General features: G+C 39.7%; 1 protein-coding gene across 1 annotated transcript in view; it reads left to right on the top strand.

The window, feature by feature from the left end:
* LOC127425568 (integrin beta-8-like) overlaps positions 1 to 12916 on the top strand; it is a 43601-nt gene that overhangs the window by 16431 nt on the left and 14254 nt on the right. Inside the window, exons 6-11 of the mRNA XM_051671695.1 lie at positions 1660 to 1818; positions 1928 to 2023; positions 5537 to 5626; positions 9204 to 9347; positions 11402 to 11774; positions 12104 to 12326. Of these exons, the coding sequence (XP_051527655.1) occupies positions 1660 to 1818; positions 1928 to 2023; positions 5537 to 5626; positions 9204 to 9347; positions 11402 to 11774; positions 12104 to 12326 (1085 nt within the window). The remainder of the gene's footprint in view (positions 1 to 1659; positions 1819 to 1927; positions 2024 to 5536; positions 5627 to 9203; positions 9348 to 11401; positions 11775 to 12103; positions 12327 to 12916) is intronic.

The raw sequence follows: 12916 nt of genomic DNA, 5'->3' as shown, positions 1-12916 counted from the left end.
CTCAAAGGGCCAGGGTGGAGCCGAAGGTTTGGAGGACCGAGGTAGCACCGGAGGCTCGGAAGACCGAGGCAGAGCTGGGGGAATCGGAGGACCAAGGCGGAGCCGGAGGGAAGGAGGTCCCTGGTAGAGCCAAAGGCGGAGCCAGGTGACCGATGGACCAAGACGGAGCTGGAGGGACGAGGGACCCCGGTGATGCCGATAGGCTGACGGACAACGGTGGAGATGAGGGGACGTAGGGCCGAGATGATGAGGGCTTGGAGGGCCAAGGCGGAGTCGGAGGGTCGACAGATCCCCTTGCCTGTGAAGTCTTTAGGGCTGATGGTCGAGCCGGTGACTTGAGGGGAACTGGCTGATCAGAGGAAAGAGGAGGAGCCAATGTCCTGGGCGGAGCCAATGGAAGAGAAAGGGCTAGGGTGCTGGATGGAACCAGTGGAGGAGGAAGGGCTAGGATGCTGGATGGAACCAGCAGAGGAGTACACTGCAAGGTCTATAAGTTATGTGAGAACAGGCTCTGGGACAGATGGGGCTACAGGTACTGGCTCTGGGACGGTCGAGGCTACAGGCATGGGCACTGGCTTGTTAACCGTGGCAGGCGTGGGCTCGTTAACCATGGCAGGCATGGGGGGAGGAGCCGTGGAAGACTTGGTGAGAGGAGCCGTGGAAGGCTGGGGGCGTCCGTTGTGGGAGGAGATACAAAGTCCTCATCCTCCACAGTGAAAGGAGAAGCACTAACTTGTAGAGCCACCTCCACGAACTCGAGCAGCGTCCAGTGAGGATCCGCTGGAGGCATTAGCTCCTTTAGCGCACTATTGAGACCAGCCCTGAAGAAAACCACAAGAGAGTGGTCTCCATAGTGCACCAAATTCGCCAGCTGGAGAAACTCACGCACGTGATCCTCAACTGGACGGTTCCCTGATTCTTACAGCTGGTAGATCCATTTTGTTAGGTCAGTTTTTCTGTAACGCATGTACTTGGAGTAGAAGAGAGGAGACACAGGAGTATGTACTTTCAATCTTTTAATAACAATCGCTTGAGTGGAACAAACGCTGGAGTAAAACAAACAATAAAGCTAAACATCACAAATTCGTAATGCAATGTAACACTTCAAGGACTGACAAAGGAATGAACAAAACTGGAGGGTATATATACAAAAGGAACTAATGAGGGAATAGAAGACAGGTGAGGATGATGAGGTACAGATGGAAGTGATGAGGGCAGTGCACTATGGGAGATGTAGTCTGGGAGAAAACTTCAAAATAAGAGTCCTAGGGAAAACATGGAGACAGACTGTGACAATTATACAATAAATATTTAATAATTAAAACAAAACATAACACAAACTATACAAAACAAAATAAAGTGATCACCCTGAATATTTTAAAATTATAATTTATGCACATAACATTATCAGTGATCACAGATAATCAACGGTCGCAAATTGCATGTAATCATCAGGTGACTCTTTAGCTATTTTAGTCAAATATTACTCATCTTGGAAGCTAAATATTCATCTCATGTTCTGTGGTGCTGCAGTTTTCTTGTATTAGTAGTTAGTAAAACAAAACAGAATTGTTCCATTAGTTTTCTTCAGAATGCTTAGTACACATTATATCAAACACACGCTCATGCACATTTGTAAACTTTGATTCACCTCTGCAGAAGGACATTGGATGGCGACCAGAAGCCAAGCATCTGCTATTGGTTATGACAGACCAGCCTTCTCATCTGGCTTTGGACAGTAAACTGGCTGGTATTGTGGTACCTCATGATGGGCGCTGCCACCTAGAGGACAATATCTACTCGCAGACCACTACCATGGTACAGTCAGCGAAACCATAATTGTAAACATGTGGCTTCAGTCTGCTTCTGTCAGCACCAGAATCTGTGATTTCTTAACAAGTAAAAGCAGACTATTGTTTTTTTCTAGGACCACCCAACGATTGGTCAACTGGCAGATAAACTTCTAGAGAACAACGTAAACTCCATCTTTGCAGTGGACCAGGTGCAATTTCAGTGGTATGAGGTAATTTCTCTCCCACACCAGATTCTTTGGGTGTTGCTCTCTCTAGAAATGTATGCATTTAAAAAATTTTGATTTCAGGTACTCACTGCAGGGAAATTCGGTTGTCACTCCTCATCCTTAAAGGAACGTTTCGGGTTCAATACAAGCTCGATCGACAGCATTTGTATAATAATGTTAATTACTACAGAAAATATTTTCGACTCATCCCTTGTTTATTAACAAAACGGCACTTAAGGCACTCACAATGGAAGTGAATGGGGCCATTCCAGTAAACACTATAATACACACTTTTTCAGTATAACAGCAAGATGTAAACATTATACATATTAACTTGATTTTATTGTGATAGCATCTCTTTTCTACACTATTTTAGTGTAATAAAATCACTTACAAGGTTTACTGGTGTTGTGTCATCATGCAACAAAGTTGTAATATTGGTTATAACTTTTTAACACACTGAAATCATGATATAGATGTCATGAAATGCTCTTTTTTATAATTTTATTATCTTCCCTGAGGTCCACTGATAATGTTAGTAACGTTTTTTTGGTTTATTATAACATTCATAATTTAGTAATATATGATCATTTTCCACCCTGTCTCTGGCCCTCTGTCTGAAATTATCAGTTTTGGCCTAAGCGCCTCCTTAAAACTTCAACAAAAATGCCCAATTTTATGATTGGCTAACAGCGTGCATCCCCTCAAATTCAGCCATTTTTTAAACTCAGTCTGAAGAAAATGAACAAGCTCCACAACATTATAAAACTAAATTTCATGGTTTACACATAACACACATCCAATTCATTGCATCTGAATATACTAAACTGTTCATCTCAAGCACAACTGTTAACACTCACACCATGTCTACACCGGACGCTATAATCAGTGATGCTGTCTACCATGGAAGCGCTGTGTTGTGACGCGTTGCGACTGTAAACAGATGTCCCGTTCCATTTTGCGCTGCATGTGGTGATGCTGCTACTGCCAACAACACAAATAAATGGTATAGAAATTTTGTATCGATACGCCCGGTGTAGACAGCCTCAAGCCATTGTGTCGTGTCGTGTCAATGGATGCGCCCGGTGTAAACAGAATGTCAGCACAAAAAAATATCAAACAGTCATGACATTTGAAATATTCATGAATGGAACTGTTTACGTTACATTACATTTTTGATCAGGTCCAACTGCTTTTAACTGCCCCGTCCTTCAATAACAGTTCCTTTGCAAAGCTTAAATCGTATTATGACTGGTTCACAAGCAATCCACGCTGATAGCTGAAAAAACATGCAATCCATGCTGAAATACGCTGAAGACACATCCAATTTCCAGTATCATCCTGCATTGAAATGTATATTGGCTGAAACGCATCTAAACGGTCAAAGATGTCCATCCAGCGCATGTTTTAATACACCAACAATTAAAAATAGTGCAGATGGGCAAAAGAATGTGTCCATGATGTGTTAGTGCTCAAAACAGCAAGAGGCAACAGCTGAATGACAGAGAGTGGATTCTCTTTTTCAGAGTTGTAACTTGACGCACGTCTTTTTTCTTTTTTGGGAGGCATTTTCTCCCCAGTCTGGCATGCCCAAGTCCCAATGCACTCTAAGTCCTCGTGGTGGCGTAGTGGCTTACCTCAATCCGGGTGGTGGAGGACGAATCTCAGTTGCCTCCACGTCTGAGACCATCAATCCACGCATCTTATCACGTGGCTTGTTGAGTGCGTTATCGCGGAAAATAGTGTGAAGCCTCCACACGCGTTAGGTTTCCGCGGAGGCTACTGAGATTTGTACTCCGCCACCCGGATTGAGGCGAGTCACTACGCCACCACGAGGATTTAGAGCGCATTGGGAATTGGGCATCCACACACAATTCACCAAGTGCCCCACCGAGAGCAAGAACCACATTATAGCGACCACGAGGAGGTTAACCCAACGTGACTCTACCCACCCTAGCAACCAGGCCAATTGGTTGCTTAGGAAGCCTGACTGGAGTCACTCAGCATGCCCTGGATTTGAACTTGCGACTCCAGGTGTGGTATTCAGCGTCTTTACTTGCTGAGTTACCCAGGCCCCTCCGACACACGTCTTTTAAAAGCAGCCCGAGATATGTATCAAGCGGTCTGTGCATGTTTAAATACAAAAATAATTTAAAATAGTCCAGATGGTTCCCTTTTGGTGTTCAGGAATAGTGAGGCCACAGCAGGCCTATGTCCTGCCGTCTCTCTCTCCAAGTACAAACCGAAGCACCAGTGGGCGGGGCCAAGGGTGCAATGATTTTAAGTAGTCATTGATGTTTTTTTGCTGTAGTGGCAGTCATTAATTAATATACCCCAAGTGACGTAGGGAAGTCGCGGAAGTAGAGAACGAGGCATTTTTGCAGCTTGGTTTGAATAAATGCTTTTATTGCATTGGGGATTAAGTTTTGAGTTCTGAAACTTACAGTATGTTTTTATAGTAGAAAGACCTCTTATATGTCAAAATATCAAGGACAATTTGATTCCTCACTGCCGTTTTCAAGAGTTTTCCAAAAGTTGCTCGTCCACACTGAAAATCCCCTTACTGCTCATGCGAAAAATCGCCGTTTCATGTATGGGCTGAAACGCAATTGTCCTTGTGTTTTGTCGCCGGACAGCAATTCCGAGTAAACTTTGGGTAGCTTATGAAGGAATGCATTGTGAAGGTTGTACAAAGTTACATTTATCTTTAACAACAGTCTCAAAGTGGATAACAGGCACAATAACACTGCTACAATGTGGGCCGCCATCTTGATTGTTTTGGTTGAATGGATCACTTGACTGCGTCACATGACAATAAAAACATCATCGTTTTCAGATAAATTAATCTTCCCCATCCACACTACAATGCGTAGACAGCAGTTGGGAGAGCATTTTCAAAAAGCTCAGTTTTTGCTGTCAAAAACGCCATCTTAATGTGGATGGAAGGTCAAAACATAGAGAAAAAGATGCATTTTCAAAAGAAAATGACGTATTAGTGTGGACGTGGCTTCGAGTATTTTGACGTTTATGGATTTGCCCTATTCAATTCTGTTGTAAGTGCCTCACTGTATCAGAAATTTTTGCTTCTTTTTTTTAAATAAAGGGATGAAATTGAACCCAGAATATTCCTTTAATCCCGTTCTGTATTCAGAGTCATAACCACAAAACCAATTCATCTGCCAAGAAAAGTAGTCCCACCTCAAAAATAAAAATTTTAGTCAACAATTCACATACTTTAACTAAAAAACAAGCATTACATTTCTGCTTTTAATCTCTTCCAATATACTTTCCCCATAGACTTCCATTGTAAGTGTTTTTTGTTGTTGTTGTTTTTGTATGTTTATACAAACTGAGGCACAATTTCACATAATTTTTTGTGGCAATCAAGAATAGGCCACAGATGCTTTTGATAGGATTTAAATTGTATCTAACCTGGAATATTCCTTTAATATTTCCCTCAAATATATACAGTATGCATAGAAATGCTCAAAATGTTTTTCTCTTCTCTCTGGATAGGATCTCTTAGACTTGATTCCAGGAAGTTATGTGGGTCGACTGTTCCCTAAATCATCAAATCTTAAAGATTTAGTGGTGCATGCCTACAAGGTAAATCACACTGCTTTCTCTTTCACTTTGTTAGAGAGGAACATTTTCATTATCTCCATCCACTCAAGGACATATTAAAGGGGAAAACATTTCGAAACAGTTCAGATGAAGTAGGCTTTTCGTTTACTGTTTCAGTTTGCAAGTTTCAATCCAAAACACTGGCAATGACTCCAGAATCCATTCTGGCATGCTTCTAAGAAGACAAATAATCTCACTGTAGGCACAACAATGTATTGTCCTCTCCCAAATCCTCTGATCCCAATGAAAACAAGCCTGTATTATAATAAAAACCCTGATTAGTGTGCCAAAAATGCTGATAGCTCTGATTACTGAGCGAACAAAGATGCTATTTTAGGAGCGTCCTTTTCTCACCCTGAAACTGCTCGAGAGAATGGGGTCTTTCTGGAACTGGGTAACACTGACGGACGAATTCACTGAACAGTTGTGCCACTTTTGCGTGCAGTATTTCAACACAAAAACCTACGTTTTAGTCACTAACTCCTCGCAATACAGTTTAACCATATGCAATCGTATGGTAAATTAAGTAAATACACTGCCTGGCCAAAAGAAAAGTTGCATACTCTAATATTTCGTTGGACCGCCTTTTGCTTTGATTACGGTCCATATTCATCGTGGCATTGTTTCGACAACCTTATGCAACATCACAACATTTATTTCTATCCAGAGTTGCATTTATTTTTGTCCGAGATCTTGTATTGATGATGGGAGAGTCGAACCACTCCGTAAAGTCTCTCCAGCACATCCCAAAGACTTTCAATGGGGTTAAGGTCAGGACTCTGTGGTGACCAATTCATGTGTGAAAATGATTCCTCATGCTCCCTGAACCACTCTTTCACAATTTGAGCCCGATGAATATTGGCATTGTCATCCTGGAATATGTCCATGCTGTCAGGGAAGAAAAAATCCATTGATGGGATAACCTGATCTTTCAGTACATTCAGGTCGTCAGCTGACTTCATTTTATTGCTGCATAATGTTGTTGAGCCTAGACCTGATTGAAGCAACCCCAGATCATAACACTGCCTCCAGAGGCTTGTACAGTGGGCACTATGCATGACGGGTGCATCATGCGCTTCCCTTCTTACCCTGACACGCCCATCGCTTTGGAATAGGATAAATTGGACTCATCAGACCACATGACCTTTTTCCATTGCTCCACAGGCCAATCTTTATGCTCCCTAGCAAATTGAAGTCATTTTTTCTGATTAGCCTCACTAACAAGTGACATTCTTGTGGCCACACAGCTGTTGAGTCTCAATCCTGTAAGTTCTCATCACATTGTGCATGTGGAAATGCTCTTACTTTCACTATTAAACATAGCCGTGAGTTCTACTGTCGATTTTTTAATGGTGTGATTTCACCAAGTGTTTTAGTGATCTCCGATTATGATCATTCAAGATTTTTTTCTGACCACATTTCTTCCGTTGAAGCTGACGGTTCACCACTATCCTTCCAGGTTTTAATAATGTGTTGGACAGTTCTTAACCCAGTTCCATTGATTTCAGCAATCTCCTTAGTTGTTTTCTTTGCTTGATGCAGTCCAATAATTTCTGAAACACAGTAACATCTTTTCCATGACCACAGGATACGTATTTTGACATGGTTGTTTAAGAAATGAGAAGCTACACACTGCATCAGTTAGGATTAAAAGAATTGATGCCAGCTGAAACATATTAATCAACACAATAATAATACAATCATAGGCTTTTAAGGATCTGCTTATTTAAATCCAAACGGCGACTTTTTTTTGGCCAGGTAGTGTATTAGGGCTGTCAATTTAAGGCATTAATTTAGTGCAATTAATTTTAAATAATAAAAAAACCCGCAATGAATCATGCCCCTTAACCATACATAATTCTGTAATAAGAAATTCTCCTACCATTGGAGCTGTCCAAACCTTGAAGTACCACCTTGATGTTTTGATGAATCCAGCGCAGTAGGGGGCAGTTAGCACCGCCTCAGCTTGCACTGTACTGGAAATGCGCCTTGTTGAAAACAGCAGAGAAGAAAGCCATTACAGCTATTCACAGGTGATGCTTTTGCTATTAAATACAGCTGAACCAAGCACAACAGAATGCAGGGATCTCTTTTAACTACTATTAACTTAACACTCCTATTGCGTTCAGAATGTGCATACACCTTTTGCATTTGCTGGTCAATTTTGACCGGGTGGAATTCAAGCTTATAAATCACTCATAACCGATGGTTTTCATCTAAAACTATATTGTAAGTCATTAATAAGTTCTTAACTGTTCATACATGTAAAAAGATTGATATATTTGTCATGTTAAATAACAAATATAAAAGTTATTAATTAATATGCCATTTATTTTAGAAATAATAAAATGTAGAAATTCGACATTTCACAATATTCATTTACTACAGCAAAACCAGTGTGATACATGTGAAGACATCTTTTTTATCAACATTTCTGTATGATTTTATCTAAATATAACTTAATATACAATTTATATTAACAGAGTAAAAATGTGGACAGTTTTCTCTTTCAAGCCATATTTAGACTAATGTGTGCATTAACTTTTGCTCTGGCCACACCCCCTTTAGACAGTAGTACATTTGATTTAGTTTATTTGTTATGTTTGTTACATCTGACATGTCTGTTTTGTACAGGAATGTGTATGTGTCAGTGTGTGACTGTATGTGTTTGTGTACATGTTTGAAAACAAGATGCAGTCCCAGTGAGATACAAAAAAGTGTGCGAGAGAGTATGGGAAAGATGCTGAATATAATAGTGTTTATAAGTAAAAATATAATTTATAGATGTACAAAGAAATCAACATAATATCATGTGTAAAGCCACTACTGATGCCTGGGTCAAAATTGACCATCAAACTCAAAAGATCTAACAATTTTTTTTGAATGGTTATATCTCTTAAACAATTGATTAAAAAATCTGAAAAAAGTGTATTTTTGATACTCTTGACAAAATCACAAAGTTTTGTTCCAGTACTAAAAACTATGTGGTATTTAAAAATTATTTTATTCACAAAACTCTGCACTACTTGTCCAGTACAATCAACATTATGCCATTAAAGGGATAGTTCACCCAAAAATGAAAATTCTCTCATCATTTACTCACACTCATGCCACCCCAGATGTGTATGACTTACTTTCTTCTGCTGAACACAAATGAAGATTTTTAGAAAAATATCTCAAATCTGTAGGTCCACACAATGCAAGTGAATGGACCTACAGAAGCTCCAAAAAGCACATAAAGGCAGCATAAAAGTAATCCATACGACTCCAGTGTTTAAATCCATATCTTCAGAAGTGATATGAGAAGTGTGGATGAGAAACAGATCAATATTTAAGTCATCTAAATGATGAGAGAATTTTTATTTTTGGGTGAACTATCCCTTTAAGGGAATTTTATTTAAAACTGATGTTGGTACACATTTTCTATATCACGGCAGCAGTTATTCATCAAATGATGCATTGTAACCTGGCATATATCCAGATGTGCATGCAGTCAAGCTAACTTTCTGAATTTTTAAGAGCCATGGTTTTTATCTCTTTATTTCTGTTTCCCCTTCAGAAGCTGCTATCTGATGTGGAATTGCAGATCAGGGTGGAGGACAGCCAAGCTCATCGGTTCCGGGTCAACGTAACAGCTTTTTGCCCCAACGGATCCTCTGTTTTTGGAAACACTAAATGTTCCAGCGTTCAGCCCAAACAAACAGTACGAAACCCTTTAATGAAAATACATCTGTTTTCAGTTAGATTACAGAGATTATGTGTTTGACATTAAGATCCTACAAACAAAACACTCATCTTAAAGGAACAGTTCACCCAAAAATCCCTCATTCCAAACCATGTATGCCTTTCTTTATTCTGTCGAACACAAAAGGAGAAATTAAGCAGATTGTGGATGCTGCACTTTTTTACACAATGAAAGTTCATGGTGACCAGTAGCTGCCAAGTTTTCTTTATTTTTCTTTTTTTGTAACTTAAAGGATTAGTTCACCCAAAAATGAAAATTCAATCATTGTTTACTCACCCCTGTGTTGTTATAACCCTATATGACTTTCTTTCTTTTTCTGAACACAAAGGGAGAAATTGTGAAAAAATTTGGTGCTCAGTGATGTCATACAATGACAGTCTAGGGTGACCACCTCTTCAAGCTTCAAAAGAACATAAAAGTATAAATCAGAAGTCTAATAAATTATTCCATGAGACTCATGATTGTTATGAAAGCATATGATAAGATTTGGGGAGAAACAAACTGAAATCTAATGTATTATTTAGTGAAAATGTTCACTGACCGTTGATCTCCTGTGTGCATTCATGATAGGGCATGAGAGCAACAGTTCACGCAGCCCCCTCGCGACATTGGGGCGTTCAAGCAAAAACACGTTTTGTTTATCTAAAAACAGGTCCACCACAGTGATAGTGACAACAGAACACAACACAGCTGCACACAAAACAGAGAACAGAACTTACTAAACATGTCTGAAGAGTTTGTAGTTGAAGAATTGATGCATTTCTATGCCCAGCCTTATTTTTTTAACAGAGTATTCAGAAATCAAACAGAAACATAGAGGAGCTACAGGCAGCCACAGTCACACCGTGTCCTAACCTGACGGCAAATGACAAGCGATAAAAGGTATATTTTCTTTGTCAAACAGAGTTTTTGTCTTAATCAGCAGTGACGAGCGACAGTAAATACTATCGATCACATGTTTTCTATTTTTGGCATTGCCAAGTTAACTCTGTCCACTGTGAACTGGCACCAGTCAAAAAACTTCCAAAAAAATAAGGCTGGGCATAGAAATGCATCAATTCTTCAACTACAACTCTTCAGACATGTTTAATAAGTTCTGTTCTCTGTTTTATGTGCAGTTGTGTTGTGTTCTGTTGTCACTATCACTGTGGTGGACCTGTTTTTAGATAAACAAAATGAGATTTTGCTTGAACGCCCCAATGTCACGAGGGGGCTGCGTGAACTGTTGCTCTCGTGCCCTAGCATGAACGCGCACAGGAGATCAATGGTCAGTGAACATTTTCATTAAATAATATATTCGATTTCAGTTTGTTTCTCACCAAAACTTATCATATGCTTTCATAACAATCATGAGTCTCATGGAATACTTTATTAGACTTCTGAATTATACTTTTGTGTCCTTTTGAAGCTTGAAGAGGTGGTCACCATAAACTGCCATAGTATGACATCACTGAGCAAATGTTTTCTTTACAATTTCTCCTTTAGTGTTAAGAAAAAGAAAGTCATATAGGGTTATAACAACACAGGGGTGAGTAAACAATGACTGAGTTTTCACTTTTGGGCGAACTATCCCTTTAATAGCCACTAGTCCTTTATTTTCCATAATTTGTATGAAATGAACAACCTGGTCATTCTACTGAACATCTCTGTGTTCCACTGAAGGAAGAACATCATATGGGTTTAAATTGACATAAGGGAACTGTCCCTTTAAGAACACGCATAAGAGATTTTGACTGTATCCTTTGATTATGTCAGCTCTGTGTGTAAATATGAGTGTGTAATGACCATATTATGTTTCACATATGGTTCATGGATCATATAAACAGTATATGATTTGAAATATACAGCATATTTTTAGCAAAGCAGAGTGGCTGCAATATCAATAGACTTTGTGGATGGGAGATAATGTTGTCACTGTTTATGTTCATCTGTGTTCTTTCAAGCTGCATTTTCAGTCGGTTATCAAGTTTCAGAATGAACATTATATTTCTGCTGTGTGTCTCTTTCTCAAGGTCTCCTTCAAGGTCACAGTCGGCATGACCTCTTGCCCGGCAGATGGTACAAATCAGGAGGTGTTGATAACCATGAGGCCTGTCGGATTTAACGAGTCTGTTACCGTACGAGTCCAACAGATGTGTGGGTGTACCTGCACAAAGAAGGGCCTTTGTCATGATGACCTGAATCCCTCGCCTTGCTCTGCAGAGACGGGCACGAGTTCAACGGATGATTGTAGAGAGGACGGAACCAAACCAGTCTGCAGCGGAAGAGGAACTTGTCGATGTGGGACGTGTGTGTGTGATTCTAGCAGACTCGGGACCGTCTACGGAAAGTTCTGTGAGATGGACGACTTTTCGTGTCCGTACGAGAGAGGCCTGGTGTGTGGAGGTGAGACTTGCTCACCGGAGGATTTAGAAGGCACTAAAATTAATTTAATTTGAATAACCATGTCCTATTGCCCATTTTTGCCATTAATGCCTAATTAAATAATTGGTAAATGAATGGTGCCTCATCTCTTGTTTGGGATACGTCTTGCTCTATGCCTACCATCACTTTTACCTGTAAACAACGTAAAGCAGTCCTGCCAATTAATATCTCTGAAAATATATCTATGGTTGTATACATGTTATAGCAAAATCAGTTGACAAATGTCTGCAGTTACATGGTTATATATTATGTTTACACATGACTGATCATTGTGTGTATGTGTTTGTTAGGGCACGGGCGGTGTGTTTCAGGTGAATGTGTGTGTCTCCACGGCTGGACGGGTGAGACCTGTGACTGTCCCGTGTCCACAGAAACCTGTGTGTCAGACGACGGATTGATTTGCGGCGGTCAGGGAAAGTGTGTGTGTGGCAAGTGTGTGTGTGATGAGCCCCAACACTCTGGAACGTTCTGTGAGAAGTGTACCGTCTGCTACAGTTCCTGTCAATCACACTGGTAATCACTTTCTCACTCAATTTTTTAGTAACATGGCTATCATGTCACTGATTGGCAGTGCTGAGTGGTAACAGATTATATGTAATCTGGATTATGTAATCATATTACAAAAGTCTAGCACTTGTAATTAGATTAAATTACATTTTAAAATACTTGAAACTTTTTAACGTATTACATGACTATATATTAACCCTTAAGGCTCACATGGGCTAGCAAGATAAAAAAGAAATTAATTGCCAACATTTAATAACTACAGTCTTGACCAACACAAAAAAGGGATCGTTTGAAAACTTAGAAGCTCTACTTTTCAATGCATGTAGGCATTATGACCAAAACTGAACAAGTGCTTTGAAATTTGCCGACAAATCAGAAGTGTTCCATTTTGATCATTTTGTTTTATTTTTAAATGTGCAATACGCATATTATTGTATTCAGTAAAAACATCAAACTCATATAATATCCATGTGTCATATGTTGTTGGAAAGTTCTCAAAGAGTAGAATACAACCAGACTATTTGTTTTACTCACAGACAAAAATATAGCGAGTATTAGCTAAGTATATGTCTTTGACATTTATGTTTCATGTGAAC

Source organism: Myxocyprinus asiaticus, chromosome 34 (genome assembly GCF_019703515.2).
Source record: "Myxocyprinus asiaticus isolate MX2 ecotype Aquarium Trade chromosome 34, UBuf_Myxa_2, whole genome shotgun sequence".
Lineage (NCBI taxonomy): Eukaryota > Metazoa > Chordata > Actinopteri > Cypriniformes > Catostomidae > Myxocyprinus > Myxocyprinus asiaticus.
This window is presented reverse-complemented; position numbering and strand designations above follow the sequence as displayed.